The 12400-nt window shown below is 37.8% G+C and overlaps 1 protein-coding gene across 1 annotated transcript in view; it reads right to left on the bottom strand.

Annotated features, from left to right (window-relative positions):
* Positions 1-311: 311 nt before the first annotated feature.
* The window catches only part of LOC121419653 (sushi domain-containing protein 2-like), a 30724-nt gene continuing 18635 nt past the window's right edge, over positions 312-12400 (bottom strand). The window contains exons 7-17 of the mRNA XM_041614111.1: positions 11847-12110; positions 11388-11697; positions 10735-10876; positions 9667-9815; positions 7547-7821; positions 5493-5657; positions 4602-4778; positions 3072-3217; positions 2311-2437; positions 1151-1390; positions 312-619 (exon numbers count right to left, since the gene is read on the bottom strand). Coding sequence (XP_041470045.1) covers positions 312-619; positions 1151-1390; positions 2311-2437; positions 3072-3217; positions 4602-4778; positions 5493-5657; positions 7547-7821; positions 9667-9815; positions 10735-10876; positions 11388-11697; positions 11847-12110 — 2303 coding nt within the window. The remainder of the gene's footprint in view (positions 620-1150; positions 1391-2310; positions 2438-3071; positions 3218-4601; positions 4779-5492; positions 5658-7546; positions 7822-9666; positions 9816-10734; positions 10877-11387; positions 11698-11846; positions 12111-12400) is intronic.

Raw genomic sequence — 12400 nt, 5'->3', positions numbered from 1 at the left:
TGTCACGGGTCCGTCGGTTTTACCTTTACACATCATTTGGATTTGTACGGCCCACACCTCGCACAAATCGGACTCTAAACACGTAGTGTTGGGGCAAAAAGGACATCCTTCATAAAACATCTTAATTTTGTTTTATCATCCCCGCAAATTTGATCCTAAACACGTAGCTTTCTTTTCGTGATTTTCCCTTTTGTGTTTTTGACACCCTTCTTACGTTACGTGCCCTATCTTGAAAACGATATCCTTTCACGTGTTTTGGGGGTCGGGAGGGGGGGGGGGGGGGGTCCACTATTAGTATTATTGGTAATATCTTAATCATCACTATGACCTTTTTTAACTCCCTTTTTACGTTTATTACATATTGCAGAGGTATAGGTTGAGTTTGTGGATTGTTCCTGCACAAAGCTCTTACCTATACATTCATTATCCCCTTCTGATCCGGTCCATACAAGGCTTCCTGCCTCCATGTCATATTCACATCGCTTGAAGGATGAGCCAACCATTAATAAACTCTCATCGCAGGTAAATGTGACCTCGGCGCCTTCAAAATATTTATTCGAATCTGACGAGTACGACTTTGTGCCATTGTAAGGTGTAATCAGATACGGGCATGCGTCGACTACGTAAAGGAAAGAAAGAGATTTTTTTCAAAGATGCTACGAAGTAAACAAAAAAAAAATCTACAGTAAGCCCATCTCAAGATGAAGAAGAATTTTCGAATATTGGGAGTATCACTTTAGAAGTGCTCAAAGAATATTGATTTGTAAGTAGTTTATTTTATCAGTGAGGCCCTTCTAGCAGTATACTTTATTTTAAAGAGATTCTGAAAAAAATAAAATAAGGAAGATATGCAAAAAATATCCACATCACAGTTCCGATGCCGATACGTTTTAGCTTATGCATTCTATGAAACAAAGATGAATAAGTAACGGGATACTATTTATTATTGCATGTATTTTTGCAGGGATAAATTTTCAAATAAATAAAAGAGTACTACATTATATAAACAATAATAAGAGGAAAATATATAAGTAGGCCTAGGTTTTAATTGTACCTTTGCAAGCCTATATGATTTAAATAAGAATGGACATTGGTTTCATAGAACCTCGATGGGAAAGAGAAACCTCATATTTTGTTCTAGTTGGCTTACTTTTACGAATGTTTTCCGAGCTGCTCTTAAATTTCTCGTAAGCATCCAATGTAGCCAGGGCTAGGTCCTCGTCGTCATTTGACACCTCGTAATCGAACAGACATTGGTAAATGTTGTTACAGGGTGAGTAAAGTGTTGGGAGAACTACGTTCATACGAGGAACGAATGACGCATTGTGGTAGAAGGAATGGTCCCTGTTTGACACGTATCGGAATAAGGTGTAATCTGCTTCGATCTCCCCTGTTAGGAATCAAAAAAGATAATGAGGTTAAGCATTAAACATGTTAGATACATGGGCGGAAATCCTAAGGGGACACAATATCAGATGTCCCCCTACTATTTTTGGTCTTTTATGATGGAGAAAAATACATCATTCACAACCGAAAAATACATGTGATTTGAAGTAAATAACCTCCTTTTTTTGCCTTTCAATTTTCCAGCCCCTGGTCCCACATACATTTGGGGAAAGAATTTCCGCCCATGGTGGAATACGAGATTATAACTCAGCGTTGGATATAAACTCAACGTTAGATTTGCACTCAGCGTAAGATATACATTGTAAACTCAACGTTAATATAACATCCATGTTAGATTTGAAAGCAGTGTTAGATAAACTCTCAGCGCTAGACTAGAACTCACATTATTTAGCTGGAGAGAAGTGTATGCTTAAAAACTGTGAAAAGGGTATTTTCCGTCCCATTCTCCCCTTCTTAATGGGTCCATTTTTTAGCATGGGCGGATCCCAGTTTTCGGAATGGGGAGGGGATGTGTTATTGTTGTTATTGTCAAGCATGGAATGAAAAATAAAGTTGGTCATCTTTGCTATCTACAATTGTGTCATGTCACCCCCATAATCTCAGGAGTAAAATCTTTCCCAATCGTTTTCAAATGGGAAAGATTTTACTCCTGAAAGTCTGTAAAAAGTCCATAAAAGTCTGTGATAAAAAAGGAAGCTTCCGTCACTAACCAATGCCCAGGGAGAGGTAATATTCGTGTACATTATGACAAGAATGGGGAGGGGGGGGGGGGCTCTTTGGGCACCCCGATGCCCCCTTCACCGAGACTAGGATAAGGGCCTGTACATTATGTTTAAGGTCCCATGATAATGTTATAAACAAGAAACACCTGCAATAAAGTAATGTCATCGTGGTGTTTCTTACATGATTGGCCAAATTGGAAAATATCTTCATCTGTCGAATCCTCGAGTGGGGTGTTTCTGTTCCGTGCCTCCAAGTCGTTGCTGGGGTCACCATCCCTGTTGCCAAACAACCCAGACAAATGATCGCTCTAGTAAAAACAAATATAAAAATTGTTTTATATAGAAGTTACATTCAAATTTATTTTGTAAAAATGACAATGATGATGATGATAAATGGCAATAGTTATTATGATAATACGACTATTTCTTCTACTCAAAAGGCAATAGTGATAATAATAATAATGATAATATTCACAATTGTTAAGATGACAATAATGTAAAATGATAATGATATCATCAATTACACTAAGTCTAATCACCAATAATTAGATGATGATAACAAATATTAAAACGATTCCAAGAATAATATGACTATTAGTGCTGAGAAAATAATACAAAATTTGAAGAGTGCTCAATTAACTTCAAACGTGGTGTAAACTTGAACACTTTGTGTTCGAGATTTCTAACACGATTGACTATCCAAAGTTAAACATTAGATGAACAAAGAATGTTTAAAGCTACTGAAATAGTTGACTCTGATTGACTGAGAGCAGAGCAAGTTTGCCAACACTTTCCCTGACATAACGATAGCATGCCACTGCCACACAAACATAACCGACTCCAAAACGACCGATTGTATGTCCTTGGTAATAACGTAATGCCTTTGGTGGGTCTCGAGTCGGATTCATGGGTGTAACTGTGGTGAAAAGAAGCACATCTTACATCTATTGTCGACGGCAGGATTGGTTGTACAGCAAGCATTCCGTCGTGGTAGTTGACTGCAACGCCGATACCGGTTTCTTTGAACATGACGACGACACCGTGGATCTGGACATCGAGTTTAAATTCTGTGACGCCTACGACACAACCTAGGAAAGATCGTAAGATTGTACATATCCTAACTATTTTACATTGTTTTTATCTTGTGTGTATGGATGTTTTCCCCCTTTTCTTGCATTTGTAAAGATTATCTCACCTTTTATTTGCCATTTCAATTAGGCTGAATGGTTATTCAAGACCTGTGGCAATATGTAACATTATATTTTTAAAGGGGTTTCAAAATCTGATGACAAATAAGGAACGAACAATCCAAATATAGGAGAAAGAGAAAATAACTAACATTTAGTCTCTGCCGCGCGCGCGGGCTTTATCTTCAGCAATGCTTTCCAACTCTCTAAATTTAAGTAAAAATTGCATACGTCATCTTTTCATAGAGGGCAGGGGCTTTCAATCACGTAAACATTACGAAGCACTGGATTAGATTCGTTTATTAGCTGTATCAATCATTACAAAACTATCAAATCAGTGCCGGATCTAAAATTCAAAAAGCCGGGATGTTAACAAATGCATATCATTTAAATCAGTGTAAATTGCATTTTACCGGACACTGTAGCTCAGTGGTAGAGTGACCACACCACCTCGTTGACAGGAAATCGCTTAAACTCGGAATGAGACCTAGCAATCGGGGAAAATGAGACCTTCTTCCTTTTTGTCAGACTCTCGTTTTAGAAGACTTTATGTTTTGCTCGACAGAAAAAAACGGATCACAGGAGCTAAAGCGGCAACCTTTGGTAAATAGGTATTATTATCACCGTTTACCTCAATTAGGCTACGTCATAATGTGATTTCGAATTAAAGCGATACTCTGGGCTGAAAATATTTATATCCAAGTAAATTAAGTAAAATTCACAAAGCAAAATGCTGAAAATTTTATCAAAATCATATAACAAATAACAAAGTTATCTAATTTCAAAGTTCAGCAATACTTTGACAAAACAGCAATATGCACGTCATCATAAATATTTATTAGGTGGGCTGATAATGTCATATCCCCACTTTCCCTTTTCTTATGTTATTACATGAAATCATAATTGTGTATCTATTAATGTATCTATTATAATGTATTAAGTTTCAGCAACAAATAACTAATGTACTTAATCAGTTGTCAATCCAATTGTGGTAGTTCTTGGTAGAACATTTTGAATAAACCTAATTTAATTTAATAAATTACAAAAGAACAAGTATGATGTGACATCATCAGTTTGCTCATTGAATATTCGTGAAGACATGCCTCGAACTGTTTCACCGAATAAATGCAAATGTTTACAATTCAATAACTAAGTTATTTGTAATCCTATCTATTTTGATCAAAATTTCTGCATTTTGCTCCGTAAATTTTTACTTTATTTATTGAAATATGAATATCTTTAGCCTGGAGTATCGCTTTTATAACCGAGTTTGCTTTCCCGTGACCTTGTAAATCTGTGAAGGTCTGATGTGAGAAATAAACCGACTGCCATTCAGCGTTGTCTTCCGTGCCCCTTCTGTAAACGTCCATACCGCTGCTGGCGCTAGCCTCCACAACGATGGTATCCGAACCGCTGTCCTGCATTGCGATCGAAGATAGTTTAGTCACATCAACTTCCCTACCTGGAGGTTTGAAGTAATTGAACATTGTTTGTTTACATTTCCCCACATATTGAAAGACAAAATATACATGTTACATATCAAACATTGGTAAAATGACGGAATCAGTTCAATTCAATCTTTATTTCAGAAATAAGATAAAACAATACAAAGAAACATTGAATGTGTTTGATGATAAATTAATTGCGTGGTTTTCCACGAAAGGTAATACAAAACGTATAAGGCTGGATAGCCAAAAAACACTAAGCGCAAAATTGATAATATTAATTTTCAGTAATCAGTAATGAATTAAACGTAGGGGAAAAATACACTTATAGTACAAGAAACACGATTGGAAAGGGTGGGGGTAAAGGGCACAGGTCATACATTGACATCAACTTTGACATTTACGAGAACATTTTTATTTTTTTTAAGGAAGATATTTATTATGAATAAGATATTATCAGTGGCACAGAACCAGTGCTAGTGTTCTCCATAATGCATTTTTATTTGAAGTTATGAAGTTCATGTAGACCTATATTGTTGGTTGATGTAATTGCGCTTATTCAAGAGTAATGTATCTTTTTTGCCTCCTTAGGCCAAAGTGTCATAATAAACAAAAAAATTACCAAAAAATAATCATCTAACCTTTAACATGTTTAAGAATGTGAAATGTCAATTTAAAGAGATATCTGCTATCCTAGCATTAGAAGTGTTGGCAAAATGAAATCATCTTACCGTTTTTATCAAGTGTCTTTATCTGTCGCCCCTGGAGCTCGAAGTCAAATGGTCCTGTCTTAGTCCCACTCATAGCATAACGAAGTAGGGTGTACTCCCCGAGCCCGTTGAATGTGAAATTATTCCTATCCATTGTGATATAATGGGGATCTCCAAACGACAATGCTGCAACAATAATGAGGATAGGAGAGTGACCATGTAAACATAAGTTTACATTGGTAAAAAGAAATGAGATGGGGTAGCAGAAAAGAAGATAAGAACAATGAGGAGAGGGGGGGGGGGGGAGATAATACTGAACAAGGAAGTGAATATTGAGGAGGAGGAGGAGGATATAAATAGATGAGAATAATGGAAATATATGACAAGGAGTCGAAGCTGAACATTAAAACAAGCAGAACAAAATCTTATAAGAACAAGAAAATCAACAAAGAACAAGGAAACAAGAATGAAATAGATGAATTAAGTTAAAGAGAAAAAAACAAAGTGCATGTAGGAGGAGAAAGACTAGAGAAGAAGAAGGCGAAGAAGAAAGCAAACGAAAGTTCAATGTAATTTAACAATTTTACAATGAATAAAGTTAAGAGTAATTAACACGAATAAATGGAGCTCACCATTTTTTCGGGTTGTATATGCCAGTTCACGGTTACCTCATGATCAACTTTTCTCAAATGACCTTTGTGATTTTTCATTAGGCATGTTAGGATAAGCACTTTCATTTTCAAATGCAGATGTTGCCTAAGCTTTTATACCGTAGAGTATTCAAATTCTACGAACAAAAGGCATGGTATAGACCAGGTGACTAGAATAGTACATCAGGGATAAAGTATGGAAATCTGTTTAATTTTCTGCCTTTGGCACATTTTACTATTGTTATATATAAGAATAATTGTAAAAGAATTTTAAAAGCAATTACATTCATCTATTAGTTATTTCCCTTTAAGGATAGCCAAGATTTGTAAAGAACGTTCCAGAATGTCTTTTATTAAGCAGGCCTTGCCTATTTAATGGCCAAGGAGTTGTATTGTTATTTCTGAATAGAGATTAGGAACAATAGGCTTAGCTATGTTATTGACACTGTTGATTTCAATGAGGTCATTCAAGAGTCTTCTGGATTTTGACTGCTCCTGAAAGGAGAATGTTCTTTTGGAAGAAGGTGCTAGAACCTTCCATGGTGGTGAAATTTTTGAGAATGATCTAGAATACTTGTCATGCTTGTAATGAGTAGATAAGGCTGGCAGATTATCTAAGGATCATCACATCATATTAGATCACTTGATCATCACATCATATGAGAGCAGGAGATCACATCACATCATATGAGATCACTTCACCAGATCAGATCAGAGCAGTTTATGCCCACCATCAATGAACTGTTTGCAGTTATTTTGAGAGAGAAATTATCAGTTCTCATCGAGATCATCAACATCATCAACCTGTTCAATGAACACGCTTCAACCCATGGATTGCTGAAATTGACTGTTAATCATCATCAACATCATCTTCACGGACATTTCAACTTGTTACAGTGACTCTTATTATTCATCGGACTTAAACATCAGTTTCATCATCGCCATCATCAATAAGGAATCTTCCCAGCCTACCTGGAATATATATTGGACTATAACAGTGAACTATAACCCTGGATTGTACATCAGACACTTCAAGAGATTAATGTAAGATTATTTGGTTTTATTTTGTTTATATAAGTACATGATTTATTTCCTGTAATAAAAAAAGGAAATTTAAATTAAATCTTGTTTGTTATTTGTTGCAGTATCGTAACACTATTGTTTAGGCTACTGCATGTAAAATACCAGTGATTATGAAGGCTCTATTATTACTCTTCAGCTCATCATGGTATATCTTAATGACCCTTTCCTGCTCACGCGAAGTTAACAACCGTGAACAGGCTTATTGACTTTCAAGGCCCAGCATTAAGAAAGCTACAACTGTTTGAGGTAAGTTTCAACTATAAATGGGTGATCTCAGAACCTGAAATGCATTGTTCAAAGTATTGCAAACAATTACGAACAGGATTTAAGGGACATATTTACATATAGTTGGTGGTTCGTAAGCAACACAATCAGTGGTTGGTCTGATTTTGGTGTATTCGAAGCATTCCTTCTCGCTAGCCCATCGACAACAAAAGTGCTTGGCAATCACGTCATTGGACCAATGGGATAGTCCTGGAACCAGATTTCTCTGCCTGTAAGGACTTGCTCCTCGAATATGTGATCGGCCTGCCATACCTGCATACCTCGTGTCACCAGAGTGCATCAGAAGATTGTTTTCATCATAGCAACATTTGGTACCGGACATAGTAATACGACTACAAAGAAAAGAGGACAGAAAACAGTGACACGAGCAAATCGCAATAGATATTTCCTTTTCTTGGTCTTAATATATAATATTTATATCGCGCACATATCCACCTTGTTAGGTGCTCAAGGCACTTCTATATTACCCGGCTAAGCTAGGCGTTCATAGCGCACACAGCTTTTTAAGGAATTACTTCCTACCGGTAGCCATTTACCTCGCCTGGGTGCAGCACATGATGTGAATCACTTTCTTGCTGAAGTGAGTGCAGCACATGATGTGAATCACTTTCTTGCTGAAGGAAATTACGACATGGTTGGGATTCGAACCCACGACCATCTGTTTCAAAGTCCGAAGACTATTCTACTCGGTCACAACGCTCCACTTCTTGTTACACAAAGGATGGTGATTAATTGCTAAATTGAAAGAACCATTCCTTATGGTTCCTTGTCAGTTTACAGAGCAAAATGCGCAACGATGATCTTGATAAGCCATTTCATTATTTTTTTTTCGCTTACCTTTGTGTTACGGGGCCCTGATGATGAGTGAGATGTTGCAGTTGCTTACTGTATGAGGGGCAACAGAGGGGATATGTGCCGCTAGTTACAAATCTCAGGATGGCGCAAAAATATTAAAGACTTACGGAGATCTTTGCGGCGTCATAATCCGGACAGCCCAATGTTTAGCTACATACTCGGTGCCAATGCGCAGCGTGGTATGATAAACAGAAGCTACATAAGGTTTTAAGAAAACATATTTTGTACTTCGTATTTCTTATTTAATCACTAATTTAACCAGCTACACTAAGACCACCAGCATAACTAGAGTAAGACCACCAGATAGCTACAACAATCACGAATAACTATCAACTACTTGATATCACTACGAGGTGTGAAGAAAGACGAAGCCAAGGTTAAAGGAAACCAAAATCCAAGAAGAGAAGAAATCTTATTGGAAAGAGTAAAATGAGAGGAACAATTCAAAAAAAGTTTCATCAAAATCAGTTATGAAATAAGCAAGTTATGGGAGTTTGAAAACTCTTGTTGTACTTTCCATGGGCATCCTCAAATTGGCAAATGTGCTTCAAAATGGCTGATTTTGTGGACAACTCTCCTTTTGTTTTGTACACATATTTTCAGATTTTCCCCTTTATTTTACATATTTCATATTATCTCCTCCTGACCTTGACATATATGGTGTGGATTATATTTTCCCATGACATATGTTGTCCTCAGAAGGAGGCAAGATGCAATTTGAAAGATAATGAGGAAAATCTGAAAACTAGTGTACAAAACAAATGGAGAGTTGTCCACAAAATCAGCCATTTTGAAGCACATTTGCCAATTTGAGGATGCCCATGGAAAGTACAACAAGAGTTTTCAAACTCCCATAACTTGCTTATTTCATAACCGATTTTGATGAAACTATTTTTAAATTGTTCCTCTCATTTTACTCTTTCCAATAAGATTACTTCTCTTCTTGGGTTTTGGTTTCCTTTAAGAGTAAGGGAAATTCAAGGCCCTGTCTATACTGACCGTATAACATTACGTCCTACATGTAGAACATTTAGAAAAAGTATTTGACAACATCCGTTTTCTATAAAAGTTTGAGGAGAAAACAATGCGTGTCTGATGTAGTGTCGTGAGACAGTAGAACCTGTATATGACAGTATGTTGTCGTGCAGTGGATAAAACGGGTAGAACCCCCCCCCCCAAAAAAAAAAGAAGTATAGATATAGATATATATGAATAAAAATGAACAATTGAATACAGTGACAAGAAGGGAAATAAACGGAAAAACAGGTAATTAAAATTCAAGAAAAACAACTACAACAGAGCTATCGAGAAAACCAACGAACCTTGCATAAGCGCTGAGAACGCAATATATAGCTCCTTCATTTCCCACACAATTTGCATCCGGGTTCAGAGTATTGCAGACGGGGTCGGTGATGAAGGTGCCTACATCTTCTGTTGCCTGTTCCAAGGTGCAAGGACAAGCCGGAAGGTTCTAAAAAAAGGAAAGCACAAAAAAGTTATTATCATTATGTTTGGAGTCACATGTGCCTTGGAGGCGAAAATAGTACTGAAACAGTATGACCTGCTGGTTTTCCCCTTCTCTTATACGAATGGTGCAGTGGGTTCTTAAAGTAAAAAAGGGGGTGACTCTCTTCGAACCTAGGCTCCCATTTAACGTCGTATCCCAGGGACGCGGTGTATTTCACTGTAACATAACTTGCATCTATGAAAGAGGGGAGGGGCACGTTTACACACAACGCAGGCTTCAATTATCTGCTCCCGGTGGACTCGAACTCACAACCTTTTGTTGGACAGTCAGACGACTGACCTAACTCGCTCCCTCATCCAAAGGTGCTAAGTCTTTTGATATTCCTTTATCACCGTAATTGCTGTAACCATTCCGAACCTGGTGTTTGATGGGGCTTTTGCCTCGCGAGTGACGGTAAAATAATTTGTTTAGAGCTCAAAAGACCAAAGACTCTTGAGATCGTGATAAATGCCGAACCTGTCGTTTGATGGGGCTTTTGCCTCGAGAGTGACGGTAAAATAATGTGTTTAGAGCTCAAAAGACCAAAGACTGTTGAGATCGTGATCAACGCCAATCCGAAGTGTGTTATGGTGGTCTCTGTTAGTGTTTATATTGGGCAAAAAGCAAGCCTAGGATATCACCAGGCGATGTAACTCAGCAAAATAGAGTATCATGAATTTGACCCTTCTGGAAACAGTTGGTTTTGTTAACTTAAAATTGTTTTTTAAAAGGATGTTTAGACAACAGCAAAAAAAAAAGCAAATTTCCATATAAATGTTTTTAAATTGCCGAGATGTTAAAGCTCTTCGAATAGTTGTAATTCTTAGTTGTGATACACTTGTGGATTCGGCCTGTCCTGATATCCCTCATGGTTTTTTCATACCTCAATAAACGATCCTTTGGCGTCGTCTGCCGTAAGCCACTCATTGCATTTATCTGTGGCCCACAGGACTGGGTTATCCTGATAGGACTGTTCCAATAGATAACCCAGGGGATGAATGTCGCTCCATAGGACACGTTCACGACTAAATTTAGGAAGAAAAAGTTGGAGTTCCTGGTCAGTAAAATAACACTTTGTGCATCATTATTTGGTTAGTATTTTCGATTTAAATACTATATTCTAGATGCCTATATTTCCATTTAGTGAAAGACCTCTATTCTGAAGTTGATGACTGTTTAGAAAGGGACAAACAAGACAGTAAAATATTACGTTAATATCAAACTGGGATACTACCTGTATACGAACTTTATTATAAGAAAAAAAACAAGAAAATATTGTGTAGGAAGATAAGGTTGATATGATAATGATGTCCCTGGAATGAGAGGGTGTGGGAGGGGGGGGGGGGGAGGGATGGAGTGATGATTAAATATCACCAACAACGTATTCCGGTATTGACTGATCGAATCATCGCAAGTAATTTCAAGTGTAACATTGAAAGAGAGAAGATATAATTCGAATAATGTTACATTTGAGAAAATGCCTGTCAGCCTTAATATTTCTATCCATATGTACACTTGGCTGAAGTGACAACTTACCCGTTTGCATTCCCAGTAATCCTCATCACTCCGAATGCATTGTCTTCCGTCACTTCCCGTTGTGCCGTTGGAGTGAACGTATGCGAGCCATCATCTGCTGTGCTATTAGTTATTAGATAGACGGTTTCCCATCGTGGTCCGGGGTTGTCCTCGCGGTATGCTAGAACATTGATCGAGAGGGCGCTGTCTGAGCTGCCAAAGCTTTCTTGATCTGGTTCCCAAGTAATAGTAAGAGAGTTGTCAGCCATATCCCAATTGAAAGAACCGGGGTCCCTTCTTGTTATGGTAGGCGCTACTCTCCCGTTTTCAACTATGAATGATAAAGGATGGTACAGTCAATGGGCTTTTCCGTTTACCCTCTTAGCAATGTGGATAAAAGGAAACCATGTAGAAATATGGAATGCACAAATCTGACTTCTGGTATTTAAACGTATTTCGCGTGTTTATTCTGATACTCACGAAGTGAATATATGGTTGAAGGTGAAGTAGCAAGTTCGTCACCTGCCTTCACCACTGCAATGGTCACCTCTCCGACGAGGAAGAAAGGGTCAGGAACGCAATAGGCCTCGTTGGTGTTGAGGACCGTCGCATTGACTTCCTGGATGATCTCACCACCATGTGAGAACACGCAGGTCTGGACTCGCTCTACCGCCCAGCATGGTCCATAGAGGTATATCCTTTCGCCTCCCATCATACCGCAACGGGCTGGGGTAACTGACAACTCTGAAACAATTTTGAAAAAAATATGTTTTTTTCTCGTCATCAAAATTTCCCACACACCCCTAATCATGAAATCTAATCATTTATGCACTTGTTATCACCTTATTTGTCGTCATTTACAATCACAGATACATGTAAATCTTATCACCAGTTCGATCCCCTTTTACACCCTTTTTATTCCCAATTTTCGTGAGACTCGACGTCAATGTTATCGGTCATATTTCCCGATCATCCCATTAGCCCTGTAATCATATCGAGTACCATCATCAGTCTCGTCTTCGTCGCCATAATCA

Source organism: Lytechinus variegatus, chromosome 8 (assembly GCF_018143015.1).
Source record: "Lytechinus variegatus isolate NC3 chromosome 8, Lvar_3.0, whole genome shotgun sequence".
Classification (NCBI taxonomy): Eukaryota; Metazoa; Echinodermata; class Echinoidea; order Temnopleuroida; family Toxopneustidae; genus Lytechinus; species Lytechinus variegatus.
This window is presented reverse-complemented; position numbering and strand designations above follow the sequence as displayed.